This window comes from Ananas comosus, linkage group 17, assembly GCF_001540865.1.
Source record: "Ananas comosus cultivar F153 linkage group 17, ASM154086v1, whole genome shotgun sequence".
Taxonomy (NCBI): domain Eukaryota; kingdom Viridiplantae; phylum Streptophyta; class Magnoliopsida; order Poales; family Bromeliaceae; genus Ananas; species Ananas comosus.
In genome coordinates, this window is record NC_033637.1 from 608,720 (window position 1) to 621,391 (window position 12,672).

General features: G+C 38.2%; 2 protein-coding genes across 6 annotated transcripts; one reads left to right on the forward strand and one right to left on the reverse strand.

Moving 5' to 3' along the window:
- Positions 419 to 1,598, reverse strand: LOC109722857. Of its 3 annotated transcripts, none has more exons than XM_020251026.1 (2): positions 1,475 to 1,598; positions 419 to 1,083 (listed from the first exon to the last, which is right to left on the reverse strand). In XM_020251026.1, exon 2 carries the CDS (start codon positions 1,071 to 1,073, stop codon positions 756 to 758), a length of 318 nt encoding a protein of 105 aa, XP_020106615.1. In that variant the 5' UTR covers positions 1,074 to 1,083; positions 1,475 to 1,598; the 3' UTR covers positions 419 to 755. The 3 variants fall into 3 exon arrangements, with proteins under 3 accessions (XP_020106615.1, XP_020106613.1, XP_020106614.1); XM_020251024.1 differs by lacking the exon at positions 1,475 to 1,598 and adding an exon at positions 1,226 to 1,468; XM_020251025.1 differs by lacking the exon at positions 1,475 to 1,598 and adding an exon at positions 1,201 to 1,468.
- On the forward strand, positions 6,714 to 10,872 carry LOC109723541 (TLD domain-containing protein 1). 3 transcript variants are annotated; one of them, XM_020251957.1, is made up of 9 exons: positions 6,714 to 6,868; positions 6,965 to 7,067; positions 7,161 to 7,265; positions 7,706 to 7,791; positions 7,965 to 8,206; positions 8,281 to 8,470; positions 9,250 to 9,433; positions 10,071 to 10,389; positions 10,509 to 10,872. In XM_020251957.1, exons 1-8 carry the CDS (start codon positions 6,816 to 6,818, stop codon positions 10,374 to 10,376), a joined length of 1,269 nt encoding a protein of 422 aa, XP_020107546.1. In that variant the 5' UTR covers positions 6,714 to 6,815; the 3' UTR covers positions 10,377 to 10,389; positions 10,509 to 10,872. The 3 variants fall into 3 exon arrangements, with proteins under 3 accessions (XP_020107546.1, XP_020107547.1, XP_020107548.1); XM_020251958.1 differs by having other exon boundaries at positions 10,519 to 10,872; XM_020251959.1 differs by lacking the exon at positions 10,509 to 10,872 and having other exon boundaries at positions 10,088 to 10,165.

A 12,672-nucleotide genomic window follows, 5' to 3' on the forward strand; every position in this document is an offset into this window, starting at 1 on the left:
TTAAGTGGCGCCATTAAGTTTCATTGTATGTATTCGAAAGGGAAGTAATGGGAGGGAGAGGATGGTGGTGGAAAATAANCAATAGTGACGTGCATTGCATTAAGTGGCGCCATTAAGTTTCATTGTATGTATTCGAAAGGGAAGTAATGGGAGGGAGAGGATGGTGGTGGAAAATAAATTGGTATTTATCATGTGACGTAATCCCTTAATTGTTCCCAACTGTCTCAATTACTCTTGCATTCAATTGATCTTTTATGGTTACTTCAATACTTGGCCTCTTGCATTCATCAAAAAACTATGACTCCCCGAACCAACATAGTATTATTATTTCGTAATTAATGTATGAGGTTACTTTATACTTAACTAATGAGGCTTAATTATTTTTCACTAATGAAAATAATTAAGCTCTGCTACGAAGAAGAAGAAGAAGAAGAAGAATTCTATAGAACAGAGGAAATGGCATGGCCCTCTTACATAGTCTTCAAAAGCTCAGGAAACATGATCTTACAACCTATATATGAAGCCATAGGGAAAAAGGAGAAGCAAAGAGGAGATTCCTGGAAATTTAAGTATTAGGAGTAGGATTTAGAAGATCTACCCTCAATGGCAAGTAGCCACTTAGGAAGTGATACTAGCAGAGGATGTTTCCTTAATTAACAGACCAGATGCATTGAGCTTGATCAAATTTGCTAGCTGAACGGCGACCAAGTTCAATACATCTGCTCTGCCAATGATAAAAGTTACGAAGTAAATATTCAGCTCTTCCCGTTCTTCTTGGCGAGGAAGTCGAGGAGGACGGGGCTCTTGCACTTGGGGCACTTGGGGTCCTCCTCGGATAGCATGACGTACATGAGGCACCGCGGGCACCCCGCAAGCACCATCGACGTCGCCTCCGGGCTACCGGAGCACCTCAGCCCCTGCTCGTTCTCCGAGGACAAGCACGAGCTCGGGGAAGAGTTCGAGGAAGAATCGCTGTCGACCGCCATCCTTCTAGAAGCCTCCCCCCTCGTTGGCGGCGACACGTTCAGCCGGAGGTCCACCTTGGAGCCCCTTGCGCCGTTCTGCTGGCTCATCCTGTTTTATCTGTTTCACGTAAAAGGCGATAAAAATTGATCAAATGGGTCGCATGGAACTCTTCTTCTTTCTTTTCTTTTTTTTTTCTTCTTCTTATTTGAAAGGAAGTGCTTTTAGAGAACACACATGATCAAGAAGTGCTTGCGCATACCTAGAGCAGGAAAGAAGAGCTTTAGAATACTGAGAGGGGTTGTGGAGATGAAGCTACAACGGCAAAGGAGTATGGCTTTTGGATGTGGGGGAAGTATTGGGGAGCCTCCCAGGCCATTATATAGGACAATTTAGAGGAGAGAGGTCAATGGTTTTCTCTTAATACAACATAAACAAGTTATTTAAATATCTTTCTCTCTCCTATTTTCCTATTTGTGTCTCCTTCGAGATGAAATGAAGTGACAAGTACCTTGGTGGGGGAGTTAATGGAATTCAAGGAATGGAGCGGAGGGGACTGCAAATTGAGGCCTTGAAATGAACAAAATTTGGGTTGCAAAATTAAACAAGTGGACTCTGCATAGAAAGGAGCGTCGAAATATAACATTTGGACAATTATAGGACAACAAAGTTTAAGCTCCATCCGTTCATTATCATTGTAGTAGGTGAAAAATCCAATAATAAATTTACGTGTCTATTTAGCCCAGCGGTGCGGTCCGGTCCTACGCGCGTTAGTTAGGGCGGAAACTCTACTCAAATCGCGATTGCCTCTCACAACCCTACCAAACAATCCGCATGAACTAATCACATATTGTAACATAATCTGCGTGAACTAATCGCGATTGCCTCTCAACTCTACATTTTTATTTTGCTTTTTACTTCTTTTTCCTTACCATGAGAAAAGAAAAATTAGTCCCCTTCACATAATTATAAAACTACACGGTCATCTTCAGTTTTGTCAGTTCTGTAGAAATGAAAATATTAACAAGAATCCAAAACAGATTAACCATTTTTGTTAACTACATATGCAGCGGTATCAGGCCTTCAACCGGTTGAAATGCTATTTACTTATTCTTGTAAACTTTTTGAATTAGTTTACAGAGAAACTTTAGTAAAAGATTTTATTCAGTAGCATAAAGGTTTTAATAAAACCAACTTTTATGCATCTGTGAATAATTGCCAGCTTTTTAATCAATGATTTCCCCTTCTATCATGTCATCTATAATTATTATCTTGTTCGACAATAATATCACGTAAATGTTCTTAAATGGAATTTATTGTCACGGTAGCTGTAAGGCATCTTAACTAACAGAGTAAATAGAATTGAATGTGGGTCTGCTTATATCTTAATAATGGATCTTAAATACATACACTATTTTAAGCAAATGGGTCTTCAATGAGATATGATACAAGACGGTGTAGCTCATGAATGCCTTCAACTTAGGAAGAATAGATAAGTACACATTAATGTCTCTTGTTTGTTGTACATAGAGCAGTTTGGTCAAATTACATTTCTCCCTTTTCCTTTTTTCTCTCTCTTTTTTTTTTTTTCTGTATTCTTACAAAATGCCCCCATACTTTTGATTTTTCCACTAATCAGACAACTTAATATTCGAGAAGGAAGGAGGAAAATGATGATGAGGACCTTTCAAAGCATGCGCGCATCAAGGTAAAAGTATAGACCCAGTGATCCAAGCTGTATTATTTTTTTCGTTCATTTTTTTTAAAAAAAACTAAACTCAACTATCTGACTTGAAACTTAGAATCTCGAATAACAATCATCAAGTTTTTGGCCAACTATACTAGGTACAATCGGTGGTTAACAAATATATCTTCATGAAGATTGCTTCGATTAATCTATATCTCGTATTAATTGGATCAAAAGAGAATCATTAAACGGTTGGAAAGAGGTTGCATACCTGGTCCCGAATTTTGGCTCAATTGATTGTACCATCCAAAGTTTTTTTAAAAAAAATTGAATTACTAATTTCTATTAATCAACCGTCTTAGTTTTCTTACTATCTTTAGCATATGATTATCATATAAATGAGAAAACTACCCTGAGTTTACCTTTTGGACCTAATGAGATAGGGATATATAAACTTCAATTTCACTTGCAATTTACAATGTGGCCAAAAAGTTCGGGAGAGTCTGGGATTTTCAACTCTAAAATTCGTCATTGCTTTCCATTCAATTCAAAGAACGATCGATTTACTTAATCTTCTGATAATAGAAAGCTTAACCACAAACAAAGGTGGGTTTTTTCAAAAAATTATGCACACGTGCGCGCACGCACACACGCATCTCCACACATTTTGTATCGTGTATGTACATTGGTAGATATATTTGTTTATGTATAATGGACAAAGCACCTAGATCGCTAAAAAGAAAAAAAATTATGATCAGGAACAAAGTCAAGTTAATTAAGAGCCCCTGTTTAATTACCATGAAGTGGAGCATTAATGCTCACTTTAAGTCTAAACAGGAGCAATTAACGGGGGTTTTCGAATCTACAGTCAAAAGTTATTGTGCTCGAGACTTCGGATGGATTACTCACTTTTAAATTTTTCCCACCACCCCCCACGATTTTATAATATAATAATATAACAAAAGAGAGTCAATAAGTAGAAATCAATGCCGAATTTGGAACCACGTATACAACTAGTACTAAATCCTCGGTCAAGCTCATAATTCTAGCACTAGGTAAATTAATGTGGGATATGCATGGCTTAATATTTGTTGATTAGTTTTATCGCTTGGTTGGGTGAAGTGCATGTGCCCATTTTTATGTCCTTGCTTGTTCTTGGGAGATCTAAGTAGGGAGATTAATTAAAGGTGGGAAAATGTATGGACTAGGGAAGGGAATACAAAATGTGCAAGTCATTGATTGTAGAAGACCGAGTACGCCTCATTTCTCACGAGCTTTGAATAGATATGTTTGATTTAATTTATATGGGAAATCAATTGAAAGTTTTCAAATTTGGTAGGGTGAGTAATTTTCATGGCCTAAAGGGAGGATATGCAGGTCTATGTCTTCTGGACTAACTAATGATGTGGGACTTGATTTGAATGATCCGGTAAAATATTATATAGAAGCAGTACCATTATTATTATTATTTTATTTTTTTTGAGAGATAGATAGCACGCTACCCGTTTCGTTTATTTTATTTAGAAATAAACTTAGCTGAAAATGTGAATCAACTAGGATTCGAACTTGATCTCAGATACTAACTACCAAGCCTTTTAGCACTTGCTCTAGGGACGGTGGATAGTACCATTTTTATTGTTAGACAACCTAATTCACTGTCTATATTTGGCAACGCGGCTACTAGAGAGGAACAATATCATATTCACATACAGAAGTGTGAATCTGCCCCAGATCTTCCGGGGTGTACAAAGCGCTCTTGGGCTTTGGTATAAGCATTGCCGCTAAAAAAAATAAATAAAATAAAATAAAATAAAATAAAATCTTCTAGTTAGTTCTTTTCTTTCCCCTTTCTTTCTCCTTTCTTTTTTTTTTTTTTTTTGTTGAAACCTCCACCCCTTTTGCTCTTCTCCTTTTTCTTCATTTTTGTTTCTCCTCTAATTGTTTGTTGTATAGAGTTTAGTTTATTTTTCTTAATAAATAAAACAGATAAATTGCTATCTTTCTCTCCTAAAAAAAGAAGAAAGATTTAAACAGTACATGTAATAGATGGCAAAATAGGTTGTTTAAACTTAGTTAGAAATATGAATCAACTAGGATTCGAACTTGGGGCCTCGGATACCAACCATCAAACTCTTTGCCACTTGCGGTAGGAACGGTCGATGTAACTCTATAGATATGATTTGAAAATATGTCAGTATTTTATGACGCGAACAATCGTGCTGGAATCACTAGTTATATTCCTATGTTGAAAATCATATTAGTCACATATGCATGTGTTCATTATATCAAATCAAATAGCTATCTTATAAATGATTCAAATGAAGGTAAACATCGAATAGGAAACAACCCAATAATCCATATAGAACACACAACTTGGTTAACAGAGCATAGCTTGCCCTGCGTGTTAAACCCTCCTAATGGGTCTCTCAAAATTCAAAGTTGAGTATTATTCCAGAGGGAAATGCTAATCACCCATTCCCTTTAGATGCGAACCAAGCAAACTAATGGACTCGTTTCTGATTTCTATTTGACAATGCGAAACAAACTACACCTTAGTTGATGTGGACATACATCATGAGAAACCGACCGGTCCTTAACGGAAGAGACAAAGAGCTTCGTGGTTGGTACATGAGATTCCAAGTTTGAAGCTAATTATTTTATATTTTGAAGCTAAGCTTATGTTTTAAAAAAAAAATGAAACGGATAATACGCTATCTTTTTTTTTCAAAAAAAGAAAAGAAAGAAGAATATACATCAAGAGAAGTGAGCAAAAGCCATCGAAAAACGTTCAAAGCCTTCTTTCTTTGCAATCTTTATGGCTGAGGAGGTTGTTTGCCACTTTCAAGCAAAAAGGCTTTATTGTTTCCCTTCTCCCATCTATAAATCTCACCACAATTTCCTATGAGCCCCTTGAATGCACATTGAATCAATTTTCCAAGTACAGAGAAAAAGCATATGCAATTATTCATGTAATAATTCTCTCCAGTTGTTGCCGTGTGGAAATGGCTTCTCACCCAGCTCACATCTTTAACTAGCAATGACTGCATGTATAAAAGAAAGAAAGAAAAAAAAAATAATAATAATCCAAGTAAAATTTGATTCAGTGTCAAATATTCAGGCTTTTGATTTCGCTGATCCCGTGATGGCTTGCACGTAAAACATACCCTGAGGATAACATTAGCTGATAAAGAAAAAGGCGAAGAAAAGTTGATCTCGCTCTCCACTACAAATTGACTTGTAGTGGATTTTGTCCGAGAAAAAGAAATTGTTATTACTTCTCAGATTAGAAATATTTACCTCGTGATTCAAATAATTTCGAAACTGTTTTGACTGCAAAAACTTTGAATAAGATCATCTACGAGCTAACTGCTCCTGCCACCTAATCCGTCATACGCATCTCATTGATAGTTCAAAGCAACAAGTACAAGGAAATCAATTGAGATGCTCTGCAGGAATTTATACTCGTACAGACCTTAATAAAAGGGTCTCCACATTAAATAGCCAAATTGTGTTATGCGCGCGGACAAATTCTATATCATTTTACGAACAACAACGCAATTTGATAGTTTGATTTATTTCCCCATCTTGTGAATGATGCCTACCTCTTGGAGATTGACAAATTTTTTAACAAGGGCCATTTATGTATATATATCTTGTAAAAAAATGAAATTCGAATTTGTTTGCACACCGATTCAACGTGTGCAAAAAAAAGGAAAGGCCCACTAGCCGAGCCCGACCGTAAAGAAATGGGCCGTACGGACCTGGTTGGCCGACCGGGAATTTCTCGCTAGGGTCTGGTTATGACTTATGAGTTGGGTTTGGTTTATTGTACGCGGTTTCGAGCTCTGTATGGGCTCAGCCCGAATTACGTGTGATCGTTATGGGCCATAAGTTGCCACGTGTCGTGGAGAACGTTACTGGCCCTTCGACACTCGAAGCGCCGGAAATTAATAAAATAATAAAAGGAAAATGAAATAATTGCATGAGAACCTCCCAACTATAGTATATTGTGAAGGTGCCCCCTCAACGCATTCTTTTAAGTATAATTGAGGGACTTTGGCCAAATTGTCTATAGTTGAAGGGGTCTAAGTTATTATACAGTTGTACGTAACTGCACAACCGCGCCGGAGACGCGGGAGTGCTCGTCGAGGTGATTGGGGTGGCAATGGGCAACGCTCAGTCGCCTTCTACCGACCCGCGTTTCCTCACCGCCACCAAGTACTCTCTCTCTCTCTCTCTCTCTCTCTCTCTCTCTCTCTCTCTCTCTCTCTTCATCTGCTAACCCTAGATCTCCCGCGAATCATCCATGGAAAGGGCTTTCTCGCAACAAGAGCTCGAGGATCTGAGATCGCTCTTCGTCTCCCTCGCGGCGCAGTCGCAGAGCAACGGCAAGTTCGTCTCCCAATCCGTGTTTCAGGTACTAGACCGAACTACTTGGGGTTTTCGCTCCAATTCGATCGAATGGTCAAATGCTTATTTGCGTTAATGGTGGATTTGATGGTGTTGATAGGCGTATTTCGGGGTTCGCGGAGCGCTGGGCGAGAGGTTGTTTCAATTGGTCGCGCAGAAGCGGAACGATGAGAAGCTCACGTACGAGGATCTCATCATCTCCAAAGTTTGTGCTCCTTTCCCCTTTCTTTCGATCTCTGCTGATGTTCACCTGCATAATTTATTTTTTCTTTGAGTCGACAAGGGGGTGCGGAAGAATTATGTAGATTTACTCGAGTTTTAATCAATTGTAGCTTGAGTTCACTTTTTTTTATTCGTAAATTTTCGAAAAGAGCTCAATTTTATGCCTCGGTTCTGTTGTCCTTTAGCAGAACAATAAATATTTTGATTATTTGTTTGATTTTCTTTTTTGTCCATTTTGTCAGGAATGATTGTCACTATCATTCTTAGCATTTTTAGCCGGAAATTGTCTCGTTGAATCAAAATCAAAAGCATAATTGGCTTCGCCGAATATGTTTCATTGTATTACGCAGCTTCTGCCTTCTGCTACTTAGTTCCAGCAAATGCGTATTCTTAGTCACTTCTTGTGTTCACCTGTTATGTTAGGGTACATATGAGAAGGGGTCGCGAAATGATATTGAGGAGTTTATCTACCAGTTGTGTGATGTGGGAGGGGATGGCGATGTTGGAAGGTATGGCTGCACTGTGTTACTACCTCTTGAAAGGAATTGACATCTGAGTTCCTTGCATTTGAACGTGTAATTTGTGTTTTGTAGTGTAAATACTCTCGAAAAAGCAACTTGTTGATGGGCTGTTTCTTCTTCTTCTGCATATACAATCCTCATTTAGCACTAACAATTTTCAGGTCCGATCTAGAGGCTGTTCTAAAATCCATCTATGAAACAATATTTTCTCCCGAAAATGATGAAACTGGCGCACACTCTCAACAGGAAACTTTGGAAGTATTTCTCAATGCGGCAACATTTTCAAAGCAAATTGAAGGAAGAACTGAAAAGTTTATGTCTCTAGCCGATTTTAGAAATTGGTGCAATCTTGTGCCATCTGTGAGGAAGTTCCTAGGAAGTTTGCTGATGCCGCCTGATTCAGGTCTTATTTCCATTTATTCAATTGCAAAGGTGCATAATAGTGGCCTTGCAATATTGATTTACGTTGTTTTGTAGGCAGGCCAAGCTTTCAAGTTCCACAGCTTGAGCATCCTGAGAATTTCTCTTCGGAGCAGCTAATTTTGAGAAAAGAATATGCTTGGCATATTGGGGGAGCTCTTTCTCAGAATGAAGCTGAAGAGTGGAAGCTTTTGTACCATAGTGCACTTAATGGCTTAAGTTTCAACACCTTCTTGGGCAACATAGCGTGAGCACCTAAAGTTACCTTTTCGCTTTTTGATCTGTTTGATTTTGAACGCTAGAGGCGGGCCCTATTAGGGGGTGTGGTGTTTCTTGGATACTGATATATGAAACTGTTACTTTCACTTACGACGAGGAATTCAAAACTCACCTAATATAAGTAGTCTTGTCATATTCAATTATCAATGTCTAAGTTGATGGCGCCATAGTTGTAAGCCATTTCATTTTGCCGTCTGTATGGTCCCGTCGTATTTAGATACATGATTTGTTATCTGAAAAGCCTTTAACCCAAGTCAAAACACATTAGATATTGTCTGTTTCTCCATGTCATTTGATTTTCACAAAACGGATATTGATTCTCTGTTATACAATCTTACAATGAGGCTAGATTTGGATTGTAGTAATTATCCAGGTATAGGTTCATCTATCTTCTCCAGAAATTATCAAAAAGAACAGAATAATAGGTTAATGTTGCTACAAATCCTCATTTAACTGTCTGAATCCTCTGTATAACTTATCTTTAGTTTTCTGCAATATTCTCTACATTTAGTAGTTCAAGCATATTTATTTGGCTCGGTTAAATATATGATATTGGTTCTGAATCGCCTTCTGTAATACACAACACCATCACAAACTGTTGCACAAATTTAATAGCCTTACATGAACTTATTTGTTTCAAACTTTGCCACGAAGTTTTAGCCCTTATTATGAGGCAATCTCTTCTGCATGTAGAACTCATATGCACCATTGATTTAGCACTGGGTCGGCCTTTGTTTATATCTACAGGAGAGGAGATGGACCAACTGTGTTGATTATCAAAGATACAGAAGGTTTCATATACGGAGGGTATGCATCTCAGCAGTGGGAAAGACACAGCGATTTTTATGGTGATATGAAGTCTTTTCTCTTCCAGCTATATCCTCAAGCATCCATCTTTCGTCCTACAGGAGCAAACAATAACTTACAATGGGTATGCTTGTATTGAACAGCATTTTTCTATCACATTTGATCTGGTTTTGCTTTTGAGAATAACATTTACTTGACTATTTTCCGATATATGTTAGTTATGGAAGAAATTATTATATTTCCCAGGTCCATTGTTACTTGCATCTTGTTATGTGATATTATTTTCTCTTGGATAAAAAATTGATAAGTTTGGTGCCAGCAGTTCTTAATAGCAGAATATGATTGTTGATTACCGAAATTTCATTGATTGTCTCATACCATCTCCTTTCAATCAATTGTCTATAGAAGGGGAAATTTATTAATGAATAAGTAATTTAATTTAGTGATATACCCTCTGTTAATTCACTTGTTCCTAGTTTACTTGTACAGGTGTTCATTGTACAAAAGAAATCAGATGCATAATATTTCTGTACTTGCTAATATAATTCTTATTGTTATGCTTTTTAGTCGATTGTTATCAGTGTACTAATCTCTTGCTATATTTAGGTTGATAAATCACAAGTAACAAATTGCTGTTGTATTTTCATTTTTTGAAGAGTATTTACTTCAAGTTTAGCAATCCTTTACTTCTTTACCTCAAGTTTAGCGATCCTCCAAAACTGAATATAAATCATGTTCTTACTGATTGCTCGTAATCTCAGTGTGCTGTAAATTTTAGCTCAGATAGCATTCCCAATGGAATCGGCTTTGGAGGGCAGCCAAATCATTTTGGTCTCTTCATCTCCGGGAATTTTGACCAGGGCCACACCTTTTCATGCACTACATTCAACAGTCCGTGCCTCTCCAAGACAAGCAACATAAGACCAGAAGTAATTGAATGTTGGGGTGTTCAGACAAGGGGCCCACAGAGCGAAAAGCTGGATGCTGTTAAGGGGACAGTCCTCGAGAGGTTTAAGGAGGACCGCAACATGCTGAAGCTGGTTGGCCTTGCAAGTTCCAGTGACTGAAGCTGCTTTAAAGGTAGCTATTCTCTAAGCAGAGCAATTTGTAACAGGAATGTTGGCTTAGTTTGTCCACAATTTTACTGATGCCGTTTGCTCTTTGCCTTTTCCCTTTTGATCATCTTATATTAAACACAGATTTTACCAGATTGCACTCTTGCTTGAACTAGTGGGGTGTTGAGTTGGACACTGGCTTCTATTATGCAGCCACAGGGACCTTTTTGTGCTTGTGAATTATTAATGTTGAAGAAGAGCCCGCCGACGGTGAGCTGTTTAATTCTGCAGAAAATAGTTCCCAATTCTTGGATGGAGATTGTAGAGACATAACAGAGATACCAACAGCGGTATTATATATTCTTTTGGAATGGTGGATATTTTTTATACGCGGATTTATCTGTTTCTTTTTTCATTGTATTATGTGTTGCTATTATGTTCTTTAGCTACCTCCGTTAAGTATTATACGAGGATCTGGTTCTATGGCAAACATAGTTCTTAATTTGCATGCTGTGGATGTTGGCTTGTGATGCAACAAAAGATTTTTTTTTTTTTTCCTTAAACCTAATTTTCACATATCAATCTTCTGTATACTTCCTCGTTACTAGTTCTCAGTATTCCTGCCGAGCTTTTTGCCCGCAATTTTCATGTTCGAGTTGTCAAAAAACCACCAACACAAATTATACAGTCCCTCCTTCTCGCAAAAATCATCAAGCACTCAACAAACCCCACCATATCTCTACCTCTCTCTATAGCTCAAAAGGAAAGCTGGTAGGTTCTCCGCAAGGAGCAAGAACACCGTCACAGCTCTCCTGGGGTCAGAGCCGGGAGCGCCAGCGTCAGTAAGGCCATCTTTCAGCAAGTCAAATTCGGCTATAAATAGAATGAATCTACTTGGCAATGGCCAGAATAAAACGAGAAACAGAAGACCAATTCTTATACAATACATGATAATTATCAAAATCAGCAAAACTCATTTTAATCACAGAGTCGTAAAATCGATGAATCAAAAGTCTTCAAATACAAGGCCGTATCCAAACCTAACCAACTGTTACGGCACCATGCGACTACATCTAAGACCGCCAAATCGTCGTAGGCCCGATTCGGGTCGCCCAATCGTCGGGGGCAGGACGGAACTCCGCTTGTCGATCCCCACGAGCACCGACAGTCTTCATATAGCGTGATACGCAGCTAAAGAATCGGAAGTCACCGGCCTCTTCTTCGAGACACCGGCGCCGCACTACAACGCGGGGAAACGGCGACGAAAATGGCAAGGAGAGCGACTGCCACAACGAAAGCAATGGCGAGGCGATGCGAGCATGGCGGAGGCAGGCTCGGATCAATGAGACCGAGATGGTGATGGACCCACAAACTCGGACGGGGACCAGGTCCATGGAATAGATCATGACAGCCCACGGCAACACAAGGACTCAAAGGCTTTCATTTTCTGCGCTTTTTTTTCCCCCCACCAAGCAACAATAGCTCATACTGCCCGCACCACTTCGTCGAAACTCTTCGTCCACCGTCAACCGTCATTGGCGTCGACTTTTCTTGAACGAAGTGAGTCTTGCTAATTAGTTATGCTCAATCCTCGGGTCCAAAGAATTTTCTTTCTTTTTTTTTTCTTTTTTTTTTCTTTTTTTTTTTTTAATGTTCTCTATTTTTGGTAGCACAAAAGCATCACCACTTCATCATGTTACTTACAACCTTTTTGGGTGGGGAGGGAGTGGTTTAAATCTCAATGTATCATAAATACGAATATATATATGTAGGTCTATATAAGATATTATATAATTGAAAACTTAACAGGGGATCATACTTTCCGTAATTGGTTGCGTGTATATTATAATGCTTTAATTGGTACCATCGCATTGTGCAATTAATAAATCAAATTTTTAAATAAAGAATCCGAAGTTCATATGAAGTCTAGCAAACTAATTTGTTTAACTAATAATACACTGTCACGCACTTGTACTCATAAAAATTTTTTACCGTTTGATCTACCCTTTAATCATTTTCATTCGTTAGATTATACTAGTCAACCAACCATCTATGCAACTCTAGGGGGCTCACTATCAATCTAGTCGTAACACTCTCATCCTAACCGCATACTTTTTCATCCGAACGGCCGAAAAGTTATGAGTACAAAGGTCTCTATACTTATATAAGTATGATAGCTCCAGCCTATATATATCTATATCTATATCTATACTATATATAAAAGCGTATAGAAATTCCGACAATGACAGACGGAATCCAAAAAAGAATAAAATAATATTCCCTGTGAATGATTGTAATTAATTTTTTA